Source organism: Cyprinodon variegatus, unplaced genomic scaffold, assembly GCF_000732505.1.
Source record: "Cyprinodon variegatus isolate N-32 unplaced genomic scaffold, C_variegatus-1.0 Scaffold569, whole genome shotgun sequence".
Lineage (NCBI taxonomy): Eukaryota > Metazoa > Chordata > Actinopteri > Cyprinodontiformes > Cyprinodontidae > Cyprinodon > Cyprinodon variegatus.
In genome coordinates, this window is record NW_015151022.1 from 441,484 (window position 1) to 457,693 (window position 16,210).

Here is a 16,210-nt window from a genome sequence, read left to right on the forward strand (position 1 = left end):
GCTGCAGCCTCCACACCACACAGTGAGACAGCTGGTCAGAACGCTCTCTATGGTGCTTCTGTAGAAGGTGGTGAGGATGGGTGGGGGCAGGTGAACTCTCCTCATCCTCCACAGGAAGTACATTCAATTTTGTGCCCTTTTGACCAGTGAGGTGGTGTTTACATTCCAGTTTAGGGTGTCTGTGATGTGCACCCCAAGGAATTAGTTACTGCTGACCACCTCTACAGCGCAGCTGTTGATGACCAATTATTAGTAACTGTGATGTCAAGGATCACAGTTAATATGAAAGAAATATAGGTGGGTATTTATGATTAGATTAATTTCCTTCTGAAGTCCAAACTTGGATTGTTTCAGTTCCAAGAGTTAAAAGTTGTGGAATTCAACCTAGAGGTTTTCATGGACTCTGCACTCTTATGCATTCAGCAAGAAAGTGAAAATACCTGGGGAGAACCCACACCTGCACAAGAAGAAAATGTAAGCTCATTGCAATAAAAGGCCCTGGTTAAGAAGTGAACCCTGAACCCTCTCCTGTAAGGCCTCAACGCTAACATATATGCAGACCAAGTATTCAGGATGTTGAGTTAATCAGATCCGCAACTAATGTGATAAAAAAATTGTCTTTTAGGCAAAAATTTGTTTTTCAACAAATTTTTTATCAATAAATCATTGCAACAGCCCTACAGATGTTCAGTAAACTGGCTAACTGTTATACAAAACAATTTTATAAATGATACCAATATGTTCATGAGGGGGAAAATAAGCATTATTAAGAGGTTTTATAGGCGATTTAGTTTTAGCTTTTTCTCTAATTCAGTTAATTTAAATCCGTTATTATAACTGGTTTGTTAGTTTTTCTTGTTTTTTATTAGTTACAGTTATTTTCAAATGCTTAGTTTTTTATTTCATTTATTCTGTTATCAGTTTTTTTTTTTAATCAATACTGTTGTTAAATTTTAGGGTACTGGGTTAAAAAGTTCAGAGCATCGTATTTCCATGTACATATAAATGATACAAGGGTTAAAAAGATATTATATTCCATCACATGTTAAATTACAGCTGACTTTAAAAAGTCATGTAGAGGAGAAAAGGAAAAACAATTGCATCGGGTGGGAAAGCTTATAACGAACTCGAAATATGAAAGGAAAAGATAGGTATGCATATGTATATATATAAATGAGCGTTTTTTGTTTACCAATTTTTATAGTTTAAATGTATATTGTCTTATATAGTGCTACAAGTAGGTTATTCTTTTAGCAAATGTCATGTTTTAGAGTTTACTATTGTACTAAGTAATGATTTGATTCAATTACCAAATTAATTGACATGTATTTGAAAAAAATATAAATCCTGATTAATCGCTTCAGTCCTAAATTCTAGTATGTTTTAGTCAGTGTTATAAACACACAATACAGTTTCAGTTAGTTATATGTTTTCTCCATTTATTTATCTATTTTTATAGGCAATTATACTAAACCTGGTTCCAGGACAGGTAACTCAAAATAAGCAGTACACTTTGGTAGAGTGCTGGAATAATGGTTTCATTCTCTATATTAGGTTTTAAAAGCCCTGAAGCAGCCCTAAACTCACACTATAAATTCCCAATGTTTGACTCTATGTTTGATGTTCATCCAGTTCATTTCTATTGCTTAACTTCCTGTTTCTGATCTGCATTTGAACTTCTTTAGGTCATAACCTGCTTAGTTGGTGTTTTATATATATATTTTAACCAACTTCATGTTGTGTGAATTCTTCTATTTATCTAATTTCTTGATTTTTCAGATACTTTGGTCTGGATGATGAACTTAATAATATATTTTCCCATAGGGTTAAGCAGCAATGTAAAATCCAAATCTGCAAAGTTCTTATGGCATTTACTTATATTAGTCGGAAGTTAAAATTGGTTTGATAAACCAAAACATTTAAGTGTAATTAAAACAGTAACTGTTTGTTGTTGTTTTTTTAACCAAGCAAAAGATAAATTAGTTTCAACATGTCTTTATATCTGAAACTTCCCATCTTTAGATCTTCTTAGGTGATCCATGAAGTTGTTTTAAGTGAGTGAAAAAAAATTATCTATTTTAATTATACTTTTACACATTTTTTATCAAAATAAACCTATGCATTCTTAAAACATACTTGAAAAAAGTGCAGTATCTAAAGTAAAAACATGTTGGTTAAAAAACAAAATCTTAGGACTACACTTTACTATACTTAGTGTGCTCAATAGTGGTAAAAGTAAACAGCCAGCAGAGGGCGCAGTATGGTAAAAGAAAATAGAAGAACACTGACTGCATAAATGAAATAGGCCAGTAGGTAGAGTGTCAGGCTCTGCTTTTTTTCTACATCAATTGATATAAAGTTCATATATGTGGTGTTTTTCCTGTCTTTTTAAACAGTTCTTTGTTGTAGATGCAGCCTCTGATGTTGCAGGTTAAAATAGTTCTGGAGAAGAGTGAGTGCTGGGGGCAAGAGACATTGGGAACATCAGAACCTTGGCCTGCATGAAGGTCAGGTCAGGAAGTTCAGAAATCATTCTGCCTGCCTCTGCACTGAGCTCTTCTTGCGCTGATGGCTTCCTGATCAAGAAAAGAAACACAAATCAACAGACATAAAGATTAACAGTCAATTTACTGATCATACTTTAAATGATAATTCCAGAAAGCATTTGGCTGCAGACCTGGCGGATACGTTCGTCCTCCCTGCAGCCGACATCAGTCGATTCAGAGCATCTTCTTTCTGGCTGTTGCCAGTTTCCAGTTTACTGATGATTAATTCATACAGCTCACGGTCAACACCTTTAGACGCAGGTGCGCATAATAGACATAAAAAGGGACAAGAGCTTGAAGGGAATTACCAGAGCATAAAGCAGCACTGATTTGGTTTAGAGAACAGGGCAGCAAGTTCTGTAGCTTCACACGCTAACCTGGAGGAGGACTGCTGGTTCGCCTGCTGCTGCTGGACATGCTTTCTTCTTCAGAACCAAAATAATCAAGGTCGAATGAGGAGCAGACTGTTAGCAACAGGAGAAATTGATTGGAAATGAGAATTGACGCTGTATTTTAAAGCAGACACTACAATCCTTAAAATGCTAGCTCTATAACAGGCAGTCAAAGCTTTATTAAAGTGCTCTTTATTTTGTTTACTACAGTCTCATCGTCTGCTGCTTCATCCAGGACTGGGTCGCGGAGGAAGCAGTCTCAGTAGAGACTCCCAGACTTCCCTCTCCACAAACACCTCCTCGAGGCGCTCCCAGAACATCTGAGAGACATCGTCCCTCCAGGGTGTCATGGGCCTCCTCCCAGTGGGACGTGCGCGGAACACCTCCACAGATCAAGAGGCATCAGAAAAAGATGTCTGAACCACCTCAGCAGACTCCTTTTTATATGGAGGAGAAGCAGCTCTAGCCCAAGGCTTTCCTGAATGAATGAGCTCCTCACCCTTTCTCTAAGGGAGAGCCCAGCCACCCGGTGGAGGACGCTCATTTCAGCCGCTTGCATCCGGATCTCCTTCTTTCGTTCATGATCCAGATTTCATGACTATAGGTGAGGGTAGGAATTAGGGATGGGAATCGAAAACTGGTTCCTGTTCAGAACCGGTGTGTTCCAATTCCATGGCACCGTTTGGCAGCTCGCTTGGCGATTCTAGGCAGCACCAGAGCCTAGCGGTGGGCAGCACGACTTACGTCACGTTTTTTTTACGCAAGTTACGCACACGGCATTCAGTAAGCAAGTACGACATAACCAGGTGTAAGTCTAGAAAAGCAAAACAAAAGCGCTCAAAGCGACCAAAAATTTGGCTTCATTTAAAGGAAGAGAAAGATGGTAACAAGGTGTTTTCATTGCAAGAGTTGCAGAGTGGCATTGCAAAGTGGCAATTACATCTGCGGGAGGAAATACATCCAACATGCAGAAACACCTGTGCACACAACATGGCATACATTTTAACGAATGCCGTGTTTTTGATGGCTTCTGGACAGAAGCTAAAGTTACGACCAGCATGGAAGGCAAATCTGGTGGTAAGTAGCTGTGCTTCATGTGGTTCCTAGTAAATCAGATGCCATTTCTGGAAATAAACCAATTTCCTATCTCTCTTTGGGGTTATTAAACATGCTATGAAGTTGCTCCGCAGTTCAGGCAGTGAGAGAAAGGTGACGCTTGTTTATGTAAATCAGGGGGAGATGAGTTTATTTCCCGAAATTGTACAGTAATGCTTTTTCATTAAACGGATGCCTTCTCCATTAGATTTAGAAGACTGTGATAAGACGAGTAGCCTGGCTGGCTCAGAGGCTGGCAGCTCCCGTTCATTGCCTTCTGTTTTCAACAAAGCATTCAGATATAGAATGTCCCAGGCGAAGGTAGACGAATGTCAGTGTGCACTTGCCAAGTTCATTGTTTCACAGAATCAATGAGAGAATCGATAAGGAATCAAATTGTTTCACATAATCGATAAGGGAATTGGAATCGAGAAAATCTTATCAATTCCCAACCCTAGTAGGAATGTAGATTGACCGCAAATCAAGAGCTTTGCCTTTTTGCTGAGCTCTCTCTTCACGACGACAGACCGGTGCATTTCCGCCTTACAGCGGCGGCCGCACCGATCCATCAATTGATCTCTAGCTTCTTCCCTCACTCATGAACAGGACCCCAAGATACTTGAACTCCTCCACTTGAGGCAAGAACTCTCCTCCAACCTGAAGGGGAAAAGCCACCTTTATACGGTGCAAAACCATGGCATCGGACTCAAGGAGATGATTCTCATCCTGGCCTCTTTACACTCGGCTGCAAACCGCCCCAGTTAATGCTGCAGGTCTTGCCAGCAGAACCACGTTATCTACAAAAAGCAGGGATGCGAGCGCAGCCCTGGCACAGTCCAACATGCACCGACAACAGGTCAGACTTAGTGCCGGCATTGCTTCTAAAAGGAGTGACTCTCAGGGCGTAATACTGCTCAAACGGGATACAGTCTATCTAAAAAAAAAACCCCACAATAATACCTTCATAAAACAACAATTACCAACACATTAAATAGATAAAAAGTGCATTTCCAGAGAACAAAGCTGTCTAATTTTAAGCTATAGTGAAGGAGCAAGGAGAAGATAGGGCCGAACCAAACAAGGAGGATCAATTGATTTATTTCAGTATTTACAAGCATTTTCCCAACAGTATTAAGGGAAAGAGCTCAAGATGAGCAACAGAAACAAATAAGTTAAGTAAAAAAACCTTCAGGTTATTAATAAACAGTTCAAGAAGTTAGGGGAGGAAAAGGTAGAAACAAGGTACAATTCATCAATAAAATGCTCTGCCTTATTTTTTTTAAAGCAGAAACTGTTTTTATTGGTAATGAAAAAAATACAGAAAAACTATTTTATTTGAATGATTTTATTGCATACTGTCTTTAAAAAACAGAGCTGTAGAGCTTGTAAGACAGGTTTAAGTGCACAAATAATAATAAAAAGGATTAGAAAGAATAATAGAAAATAGAGCTGAATGACACAGCAGGTTTGTAAAACTTTATTTAAATTAATCATAATGTGGTTGAGGTTTATTTTAAGTAATGTTTTGTTTATTTCTAACCTGAAAACATGCTGCCCTCTACAGGTTATAAGTGAATGAAACAACTCCGTTTCATTGTTAGGGGGGAAAAAAAAAAACTTTAATCTTCCTATTTATTACAGATACATTTAATTTATGTTTTTTTTATTTAAGGAGGAGAACTTTTTTTTTTAATCAAATATGGTTTTATATAAGATAAAGAAATTCACCTTGCATTTTAGGAAACATGTTTTTGCAAATGATTTTTTATTAAACAGGTAGTTCTTCTTTTAAATACTTCAGTACTGTATTTTTCACTTTGTAGTTCTACAGCAAAAGATATTTAAGTATGATTTGAAGATAAAATACAATAAAGTTTGTAGTTTTACATTTTTTTTAAATTACCATGACAAGATAAACAAGTAAATTTTATCTCTTATCCTTTACTGTGATTTTGTTTTCTTAAATTGAATGCAGTAAAAAATTTCCTGTTGTAGCAAAATTTAACAAGTAATTTAGCTCGCTGAGGTTTTTTTTAAACAAATAAGAAAAATTCTTATAACGAACTTTGAATTAAATTTACAGTTGCTTTTTTTATATCTGCTTCTGTGTCCTTGAACCCTAGCAGAACCAGGCTCAGTGTGAGCCTGGTTTTGCTGGAGGTTTCTTCCTGTTAAAAGGCAGTTTTTCCTCTCCACTGTCGCTACAAGCATGCTTAGTGTGAAGGATTCCTGAAGAGTCAATGAGTCGATGCAATCAGCTGGTTTTCCTTAGATAGAAAATTCTGAATCAATTTGACTGCATGATCTGGTGAACTGTAAAGTGCCTTGAGATGACGTGTTGTGAATTGGCGCTATAGAAATAAACTGAATTGAATTACCTGATTTATTTATAGGTGTGGGGGGAAAAAATCCATTCAGTGGTATATTGTGATTTCTGGTCCCCGATATAATATCGATCTTTCAGTTCCTAGCATTGATTTAAAAAAAAAAAAAAACATTTTTACCTAAAACAAGCCCTTTTGCTGTGCGGCACAGCTCCATATCTGTAGTTGAGGCAGTCACAGTGGAAGACGTGGACTGATTCAAACCCCAAAATACAACTAAATGACCAATACCTTTTGATGAACAGATACAGCACTTATTTTTTTATCTATATTTTGTTAGCTGGGAAAAATACTGCAAAATATGGTGATATTGCAATATTGTGATATCGTATCGTGAACCAAATATCGAGACATGTATCGTATTACAACACCCAAGCCAATAATAACCCCTATGCATTTATTTATTTAGAATAACCTCCCAACATCAAAATATACCTAAACCACGGTAGTGTAGTTTGGGATCATTACAAGCATCAGAGTTTATGTTTGTCTTGGATTTTTAGGTTTTTAAAACTAAGTTATAATTAAAAAAAAAAAAGCATCATATAACTTTGAAACTGTCACATTTTTTACCTTTTTTCCCCCAAACCTGCAGCAGAAATCCTAATTATCAAACATTCCTGAGCAAAAATGCACAATGGATCACGAGAGTCATGATGGATAAGAAATAAGAAATTTCCCCCTTTTAATCGTTAAATCAGAAATTAAAGATTCCTTTGACATTTTCAAAGACGAAAGCTTAATATATTCTGATGTTGAAAAAGTTATATTTGCAAGAAAAAAAAGATAATTTTCTTTTCATGACTTTTCTTCTCCGACTGTATTAGTAGAACATCTGTATATTTTCCAAATTGTAATCTGAAGATCTGGGGCTTTTTTTCAGGACAGAAGGACGTGTACCGGCATGGAAAACTGAAACACGAGAGCAGGCTGGAACACGGATGTGTGGAGGCTGCCCCCCGGATGACATCATTCTGACACGTGAAAGAGCGCATCACTTTAACATCATGCCCGACTTTAAAGTGTCAGTGATAATCCTGCTTTAAATATCAGGAATTCATGCCTTAAATCCTGAAACACTATGATTTTCTTCTTACAAATGTAAACTTTTTTGAAACCTGAAAATATTACAGCTTCTTCTTGTAAATCTGTGAAATAAACCTTAAAATGTCTGATTTTATTTCTGGAACTTTGCCAATTTTTAAAATCTGCAATGGCCCTGATAGTCTGCCATGAAGATAAGCAGACAACCTGAGCTGATGTGTATTCATTCTCTAATTTTATCTGTAAAAACCAGTAAGTTCTAGTGAGGAAAAGAAGAAAAATGAAATAAACACACAGATGATTTTCAAAGATAAACCAAGTAAAAAATGTCCAATAAAGGTGAAAAGTCATGCAGCAGACAGATGCTAAACAGTAATACAGGATCAAACAGCTGGATTCAGCTAACCCTGAACCATATAAGGTGTTACCACTTTAGATGGCACTGATAAATACTGAGATAAATGATCCAAACGGTGAAAGGAATTAAAAGATGGAGGCAGCTCAGTGTTTCCTCTGCTAGTTGAGAGCAACATGATCTCAGCGCAGTGAAGGAGAGAAAACCAGAGCAGGACCAGGAGAGAAGCAGGGCATGCTCTGGAGGAAGGGAGACTCTTTTTGGCTTTCTAGCGGCAGCCATCGGGTGCGGCTGGTAAACTACTAGGGGTGAGGGGCTCGGCAAGGGGACGTACCCTCCTGGGAGCCGCTAAGGCCTCTGCTGCTCCAGTCCGGCGTCTTCGAAGGAAGCTCCTGATCAGACGTAGATTTCACAATATTCCTGTCAGTGTTTCAGCTTTGGTGTGTTCAGCCTTGTTTTGGATTGAAAGACACTACCTGAGCAGAGCGTATCGGGGATTTCTGTGTTTCCTCGGGAGCGGAGGGTGCAGTGAGCGCCACGCGTCTTGGAGAGCAGATGGCTGGCGCAGAGTCTTTGGTTGGATCCAGCATTCCCTGATCAAATATTAAGAGAGGAAATTGACATTTTTAAACACAATAGAGGCAGCAGTGGGAGAAAGGGTCTGGATTATCTTCCTGAACTCACCAATGAGGAGGCATAAGCTGGCACAGCCACAGTTTGCTTCTTTGCACCGATAAAAACCTTTCACAACAAAAACAGAACGTCCTCATTAACTCCCATCGGCTCGGCTGGATCTGAATACAAACCTTCCTGATGCAAACTCACAATGTTCCGAGGGTCCACGCCAAGGCACCTGAGCAGAGTCATGTTACTGTGGGAACCCCCCCACTTAAACTGGAGGCTGAGTGAGGCGTGGATGTCCTCATGTGGATTTAACATCAACTGCTGAATCCTGGGTGGAGTTTGAAGAAACACACAATGCAACTCAGTTTATATTTTTATTTGGACACTCTGATTTATGAAATGCACGCCCAGTTTATCACTAATTAAACCCGGATCAGATGGCAAAATCATCTCCAAATTATATAAGGCCATACAGCTGTCTAAACAAGAGAATACAGAATACATAAAGAGGAAGTGGGAAAAAGAAATTAAGGTTAAAATCAAACAAGAGAGCTGGGAGAAAATTTGTCAATTGCAGTGGGTCTCGACCAGATCAAACACATGGCGGGAGTTCTTCTGGAAAAACATTGTAGGATTTTTTGTTACACCCACTCAGAAACGATATCAAAACTACGGGGACGCCTGCTGGAGACTCTGTGGATCTGAAGGAGCTAACCGCTTTCACATTTTTTGGGACTGTCAGGTAATAAAACCATATTGGGAAGAGTTCCACAAGCATATTGAAAATATATTCAATGTAAGTATTCCATTAAAATGTGAAACATTGTATCTGGGCAATCTACAATTGGACACATGGACTAACAAAGACAAAAAACTGCTGGCTACACTACTGGCTGCCAGTAAGAAGGCCATCACAAGGAAATGGATGAAACCAGACCCACCCACTATTGATGAATGGATTGAAATTGTTTACCAGTTTTATGTGATGGAAAAGATCTGTTTTTCCCTCCAATTAGAAAAAGAAAAATTTTATAAGATTTGGTCCAAATGGACTGAGTACGTGAAACCAATTAGATCCGACTTCATTTGATTGTTCTTCTGATATGTCTTGCCCTCTAATGTCTTTGTGGTTTTTATTACTTGAGGTGGTGCAATCCCCATTACTGTTTAATTCTGTTCATTTTTGGTTATCTTTACAATGAAGTTAGTGATATTCTGATAAAAATACCAGAAAGGCAACATGGACAAAATCACTTGAACTTTCTGCTTATAACTTCAGTTATAATCTTAAATGGATGAAGCTGTGATTACTGATGTAATGGAAATCTGTCTTTCGAAATAACAAAAAATAAAAGAATGCACGCCCAGCGCTCTGCTGGCAAGTCCAGATTTAATCAATGAGTATAGTGTGAGGCAACAGAGACTAAAAATCCAAACTCCAAGTAAAATGAGGCACATTAAGTACCTTTGAAACAAGTTTGGACGATAAAACCAGGAGAAAATCCCTGCAAATAACAGTCTGTCCTTACCGGGCAATTAAACCTAGACAAAAAACATTACTTTCCCTAAAAAAATCATGACTGAAAGTGTTTTGCTAAAACCTGGTTTCCGACATCCAAGTGAGAATCGGAGAGAATCTCAGTTTTCCACATAAACCAGACCATCGTTTAGTTTAGGAACAGAAGTTACACCGTTTACTTCAGCTCCAGGATTGTCTATGTGATGGGACGCCGCGAACCAATGCTCTGTTGCCCTGTTCGCTGTTTCTCAGCTAACGGGACAATAAGGGTTTCATTGTGCAAAGTTGACATAAAAGAAACAGAACTCTGCAGCTCCTCCATAGTTACCATGTCTGCTTCTGTGGTTAAGCCTATGCCTGCGGAGCTCATCAGGTTACACTGCAAATAATTTAAATCAAATCATTTATTCTTAAAATAAGTGCATTTTTTATTGAGGAGTTAATGGAACAAGACAAGTTACATTTAAAAGAAGAAAAACAATTCCATTGTTTTATTTCACGTGCATATTATCTAATGATCTCATTCTAAGAGTGAAACCACTCATTCTATTGGCAAATCATCTTATTTACTTTCTTAAATTAAGGTTAAATACACTTAATTTAATAAATCTTTACTTTTTTCTATATTGTTTTTGCAGAGTAGATAGGCGGTGTCCTGACAGGCTTTAAGATGAACCGTACTGGTTTTTTGGGCCTCAATCAACAAAACATGACCTCAAGGCATGGCTGCTGATCAATCGTCCGGCTGACGTATGGGTTAATCTCTAACGTAGAATTGATTGATTGACTTTATTGATCTTCCAATGGAGAAATGTACATGTTACATTGGCTCAATGGTCAAAAAGAAGAATAAAGTGGTCACACATTATACAGGGTTATTGCAAAGGGTATTAAAGTGGGTATTTATATATATAATTATTGCACTGGGTATTAAATATAAAAAACAGGTTATTGCACAGGGTATAAAATAGTAATTGATTAGATATTGCCTCAAGTTATTGCTGTTGTAGTATCGCATTATATAGTCTGGTTACAGCAGGGATGAATGACCTGTGGTAGCGCTCCTTTTTACAAACAGGCTGTAAAGGTCTGTCACTAAAGGAGCTGCTCAGCTCCTCTACAGTCTGGTGCAGAGGGTGGAAGGTGTTGTCTATGATGGATGTAAGAAATGAGAAACAATCAGATTTTATGGATTTTAATCCTAGGGGAACCAGCCATGAGTGTTAATAAATCTCAGCTGATCACCTCAGAGATGGGCGGAGTTCTGGCGTCCCCTCCTCCGTCTCTGCACAGTGCTGGACGTGAAGCAAAGCACCAAGGTTAGGCAGGTCCTCCTCAGCTTCCACAACCGGGACAAATACCTCTGGGAAACTGGAGCGGAGGAGCCGCTGGAGACTGCAGGATGCTGAAGCCTGACCATGGAGAGAGAGACAGAAAAAAGAGGAGTGTTGATTAAAGATAACAGAGACCGGATCCGAGTTACGGAACTGTTTTCTACCTGACATCTCTCCATTCTTGTTTCACCGTCCTGTTCCGACTCCTCCTCTGGCTCTCTAAGCTGTGTCCACATCTCCTCGGTAAAGTTTGCCCACGACGGCCCCTCTTCATCGTCCCGCCCAGGGGCTGAGCAGAAATCTGCAAAGCTGTCACTTGGAGGAAGGCTTCCCAGACTCCGCACTCCTGTATCGGCTGTCTCAACAGGTTCCCTGTGACGCTCCATGTTAACGTCTGCAGAGTCTGCACACTTGTCTTGAGAGTGAGTACCAGAGTGTTGCTGGCAGGAGGTAGCAGAGGTTCCCTGAGTCGCATTGCAGTGAGGAGCGTCCGTCTTTGCCGTGCTGCTGTTGATGAGACAGACCTCCACTACTTCCGTCTCATCATCAGTCTGGCCATTTTGAGACGTGAGGGATAAAACATTTGGCTCCAGGTCTGCTGAGTCCCCCTCCAACGACGGGCCGTCATGGCAGGGGGCCCGTATATTTGCTTCATCTTCCTGAGACTGACGGTGGTTTTGAACTGCTGCATTTCTGTCACAGTGCTTCCTCTCAACGCGGACCCCTCTGTTTGCCTTGGGTACATGCTGAGATCTAGGCTCCGTAATAACTTCCCGACTCGAATCGCAGTCCTGCTCTTCCACTTTTCCATCCCACTCCTCTGTGAAGCCGCAACACCAGGGGTGTCCCACCTGCTCCGTGAAGAAAGTAAAATCAGCGAAGCCCGTTTCCCCCAAAGAAGAGCTCGCTATAGAGCTACCAAAGGTCTCAGAGAGACGATCTTCTCCAGTATGTAAATTAGATTCAGAGTCGTGGTTCCTGGACTCCTCAGAGGGAGGGTGGTGCGTTTCTTCAGCAGGGTTAGGCAGAGCGGTGGATGGCTTTTCCATGGGAGAGGTCTGTCTGAAAAAGGAAGTCGGTTCTGTTTGGCCGGCGTGAACGATTGTCGCGCAAACCCCCCCTGTAGAGAAATCCCCAAACTCCTCCTCCTCCGATCCTCCATCCAGAGGAGGGGGGGAGTAGGAGGGCAAGGGGATCACGTCAGGCTCCATGGGTTTTTCTAGCAGGACCCAAAGGCCTCATGCGCCTGTCAGAAAAAGTAAGAAAAAACAAAAATTATGAACCATTTAAATGTCATAGCTTCTTCTTTTAAACACAAAATTATTAATTACAATAAACTTTTAGAGTTTAGCAAATTTAAAAGGAATACTTTTACAGAATAAAATAGAACTATGGTATATTAATAATGGCTTTATACATTACGATGCGTCCAAAATGAATAAATATTTACTTCTGCCAACATAGAAGCAAAAGGAAGTGAGATGGAGCTCCAGCGTTGTCAAATACTAGCCACTCCATGACCAACCTTAGACATGGCCTACTCTTAGCATTACATTTCTCAGATTAAACTTAAAAAAAAAAAAAAAAGCTTCTGAGCACTGGTATCGACTTAAGGAAGCGATCATCAAATTTATTATTAAAGATCAATTGAGGAGTGACGCCTGGCGCATAGAGGGCGCTAGGTTACCACCCCACTCACCCAATGACCAATATTAAGACATAAAAAACAAATAAAAATGTAATTGTAAAATTTTTATATTTAAGAATATATTTATTAGATGTTCAAGATAAATATTTAATGACGACTAAAGCTGTTTTAATTTTCGGATTGGTGACGTATTTACATTATTTAGCAACAAAGCTTGGCTAACTGCATGCAGCAAGGCTAATGCTTTATTCTGCTTTCCGTGCCTCTTTTTTCAGACGTCAGGATCTGATCCAGCATGGATGAAGACAGATAGAACTGGTTTATTAATTCAATTCAGTTTATTTCTATAGCGCCAATTCACAACACATGTCATCTCAAGGCACTTCACAGTTCACCAGATCATCCAGTCAAATTGATTCAAAGTTTTATATCTAAGGTAAACCGGTTGATTGCATCGACTCATTGACTCGAATGAAAGCAAATTTATTAGAAAACTTTATTACATTATTTTTTGTTGTTAGCATTCATTAAAATAGATCGGTGTGATAACTTAGTATACGTTTGATTGGTTTTTGGTATATGTCTTTTTTGAAGTTATAGCTCCCCCTGGAGAAAACAAACTACTGCAATTCAGATAACCAACGATTGATTTTTAAAAATCTTAGAGATGCCATTAACTACTAGCCTGATAAACCAGACTAAATGTTAGACTACATGTGTAATTTAGTCTGGCCCCGATAAATGAGAATCGGAATATTGTTGATGAGAACAACCCGTTGTTTTTCAAACCATGTCTGTGCCTATTGGCCAACGCTCTGACCAATGAGCGCAACTGACTGTGACGTAGGAAGCGTGACAGAAAGCTGGTGGGGGAGTGTAAACAAACAGCCTATCGGCAAAACGGCGAATACGTCCTTCTTAAAAAATGAATGAGCGTAGAGCCTCTTCCTGCTCATGTTTCAATGAAAAACCCAAGTCTAATATTTCCAAAACTGATTCCAAAGCTGAGTAAAAAGAGAACTGTTCAATAGTTGTTGACATCTTCCTTGTTGTGCTTTCTCCAGCGTCTCGCAGCTTTGTTGTCACGCCCTCAAAACCCCGCCTGCTACGCATCCAAAAGTTCAACACTCATCTCTGCGTTGTGATTGGCCCGCCAGTTCTAGGGCCTGGGGCATTGATTGAGGCTAGACCAACTCGCAGGCAAAAATGATTTTGACCGCTGGCGGACGGGGCTAGTTTACTACGCTAATTAACTACCATCACATGTTTAAAGGCGGTATAAAATATAACGCACAANCAACCAGAATAAACTAAAGGACTTGAAACTGAAAATATAGCCAGTAACGAAACAACATTTAAAGAGAAAGTGAGTAACAAATCTGGCTTTTAATTAGCAAAAATTAAGTACTGCTTTAATACATACATTTTCTGTAAATGTCTAATAACATCAAATAAAAAAAAGAGTTCTCAGAGCTTGGAGTTAGTAGTTTATAAATACAAGGGAAGGGGTGCATCCAATGGGAGACGCCATGTTGTGTGGCGCTGTTTTTGATCAGAGTAGCTGAAAGGATACAAACAGCTGGAGACAATTTATAAATATTTTTCTGAACAGGTCATTAAATAATATAATAGTAAGGTTTATTTTGGTGCTATGTTGGAAACAGGCCAATGCAGTCCAGCAACTAGTCTGCCCCCCCATCAGATACTACTAGTTTGTTTGTTAACCTTCAGACGAGCGCTTTCAGACTGCTGTTATTCTTCGCAGAAGTCCTGTTTTCAGAGAAATGTTTCACGTGTTTCTAGAGCTGGACTAACAATTATTTTGCTAATCGATTAATAGATTATTTTTTTCATAAATCGATTAATAATCAGAGAGCCCAATGTTCTTTAAAGAAGACATTGTACAAAGTTAAATCAGGTAAAACTAAAACTTTTCCACTTGAGGAGTCCTGGATGGAGCATATTGACAGATGAAAAAGTTTTTTTTTTTTTATTTTGGTTTAAAAAAAAACTGGGGCGAGTGGGTCTCTCTGTCAGCTAAAGGCATGTTTTAGAGTCTCTATACTCCAGTTCACAATTAATCGATTACTGAATTAGCTGACAATAAATAGTCAATTAATGCAAGTAATTGTTTCAGGCCTATGTTTTTTATTGTTTATTTTAACTGGTTTGAAAAGTTTAAAGGAGGTAGATATGTTTCCTCCATCCGGAAAGAGTAGAATGTCCCTCCTCAGTTTCCGTAGTAGGTCTCACACAGCAGCAGCGGATAAGGCTTCACAGCACAACAGAAATCTGTCCAGGCTGTCAGATAAGATCCAGTTCAGCGACTGCGACATGTAAAGCCTGGAAAATAACCTCCACCAAACAAATCGGCGTGTTTGTGATTTAAACAGCAACCTCTAGACAAGAGGGCAGGACACAAACAGTTAACCCTGAAGGTATAACCTTTCCCTTTGTTTTATTTTATAAAAACATTTCAAACCAAACCATTGATTTTAACTCCTGTGCTCCCTTGAGTTGGTCTTTTTCATAGTTTCTTTACTCAAAATTAGAGATGGGTATTAATTAGTTACATTTACTTGAGTAACAATTTGAAAAAGAAAAATTACTTTCAGTACTTTTACTCTGCCGTACTTCTTAACTTTTACTTAAGTAATATACTTGTAAATATGATAGTGAAGAATCTGAGTTATTCCAAAACAGTCCAAGTTTGAAGGCGTTTCGCTTCCCATCCAGGAAGCTTTTTCAATTCAAATATCAGAAATAGCGTTGAGTTTTAACTACTGTGTAATCTGAGTAATTTCAACAAATCCAAAATTAAGATAAAAGAAAGACAAAAGTATTTCTTTTGCACAAATGTGCTTTTTTATACTCATGATATTTATTTGCATTATTTAGGCATTTGAGGCTTTGAAATACCAGAATCTGAACATAAAGTCTGTTAGTCAGCATCATTTCTAAACATTAAATCAGATGTTATTATCCAACTATTAATCAGTACCTAATTAGCCTTTTTACCAAATACTTTTTTTTTTACTTTTACTTGAGCAATTTCCAGGATAAATACTTTTTACTTTTACTTGAGTAATTTCCTCAATAATTACTTTGTACTTTTACTCAAGTAATTTCTCAAATAACTACTTTTTACTATTACTCTAGTAATTTCTTGGATAACTAATTTTTACTTTTATTCAAGTAATTTCTTGGGTAACTACTTTGTACTTTTACTCAAGTAATTTCTCAAATAACTACTTTTTACTTTTGCTGGA

The 16,210-nt window shown here is 38.6% G+C and overlaps 2 protein-coding genes across 2 annotated transcripts; both read right to left on the bottom strand.

Moving 5' to 3' along the window:
- Positions 1 to 2,125: 2,125 nt before the first annotated feature.
- On the bottom strand, positions 2,126 to 8,211 carry LOC107095751 (aftiphilin-like). The gene is made up of 4 exons (XM_015392009.1): positions 8,151 to 8,211; positions 2,924 to 3,010; positions 2,678 to 2,795; positions 2,126 to 2,576 (listed from the first exon to the last, which is right to left on the bottom strand). Exons 2-4 carry the CDS (start codon positions 2,961 to 2,963, stop codon positions 2,432 to 2,434), a joined length of 303 nt encoding a protein of 100 aa, XP_015247495.1. The 5' UTR covers positions 2,964 to 3,010; positions 8,151 to 8,211; the 3' UTR covers positions 2,126 to 2,431.
- Positions 8,212 to 8,545: 334 nt separating this feature from the next.
- LOC107095750 lies at positions 8,546 to 12,540 on the bottom strand. The gene is made up of 3 exons (XM_015392007.1): positions 11,458 to 12,540; positions 11,205 to 11,371; positions 8,546 to 8,768 (listed from the first exon to the last, which is right to left on the bottom strand). The coding sequence occupies exons 1-3, from the start codon at positions 12,502 to 12,504 to the stop codon at positions 8,561 to 8,563; spliced, it is 1,422 nt and encodes a 473-aa protein (XP_015247493.1). The 5' UTR covers positions 12,505 to 12,540; the 3' UTR covers positions 8,546 to 8,560.
- Between the last annotated feature and the right edge of the window lie 3,670 nt (positions 12,541 to 16,210).

Coding starts and splice junctions, on each gene's coding strand:
- LOC107095751 (XM_015392009.1), bottom strand. CDS start 2,963: ATGTCCAGCAGCAGCAGGCGAACCAGCAGTCCTCCTCCAG. Junction 2,796..2,923: donor AACCAGCAGTCCTCCTCCAG/GTTAGCGTGTGA, acceptor CTGCGTCTAAAG/GTGTTGACCGTGAGCTGTAT. Junction 2,577..2,677: donor AGGACGAACGTATCCGCCAG/GTCTGCAGCCAA, acceptor TTTCTTGATCAG/GAAGCCATCAGCGCAAGAAG.
- LOC107095750 (XM_015392007.1), bottom strand. CDS start 12,504: ATGGAGCCTGACGTGATCCCCTTGCCCTCCTACTCCCCCCCTCCTCTG. Junction 11,372..11,457: donor CAAGAATGGAGAGATGTCAG/GTAGAAAACAGT, acceptor CTCCATGGTCAG/GCTTCAGCATCCTGCAGTCT. Junction 8,769..11,204: donor GAACTCCGCCCATCTCTGAG/GTGATCAGCTGA, acceptor AACTCCACCCAG/GATTCAGCAGTTGATGTTAA.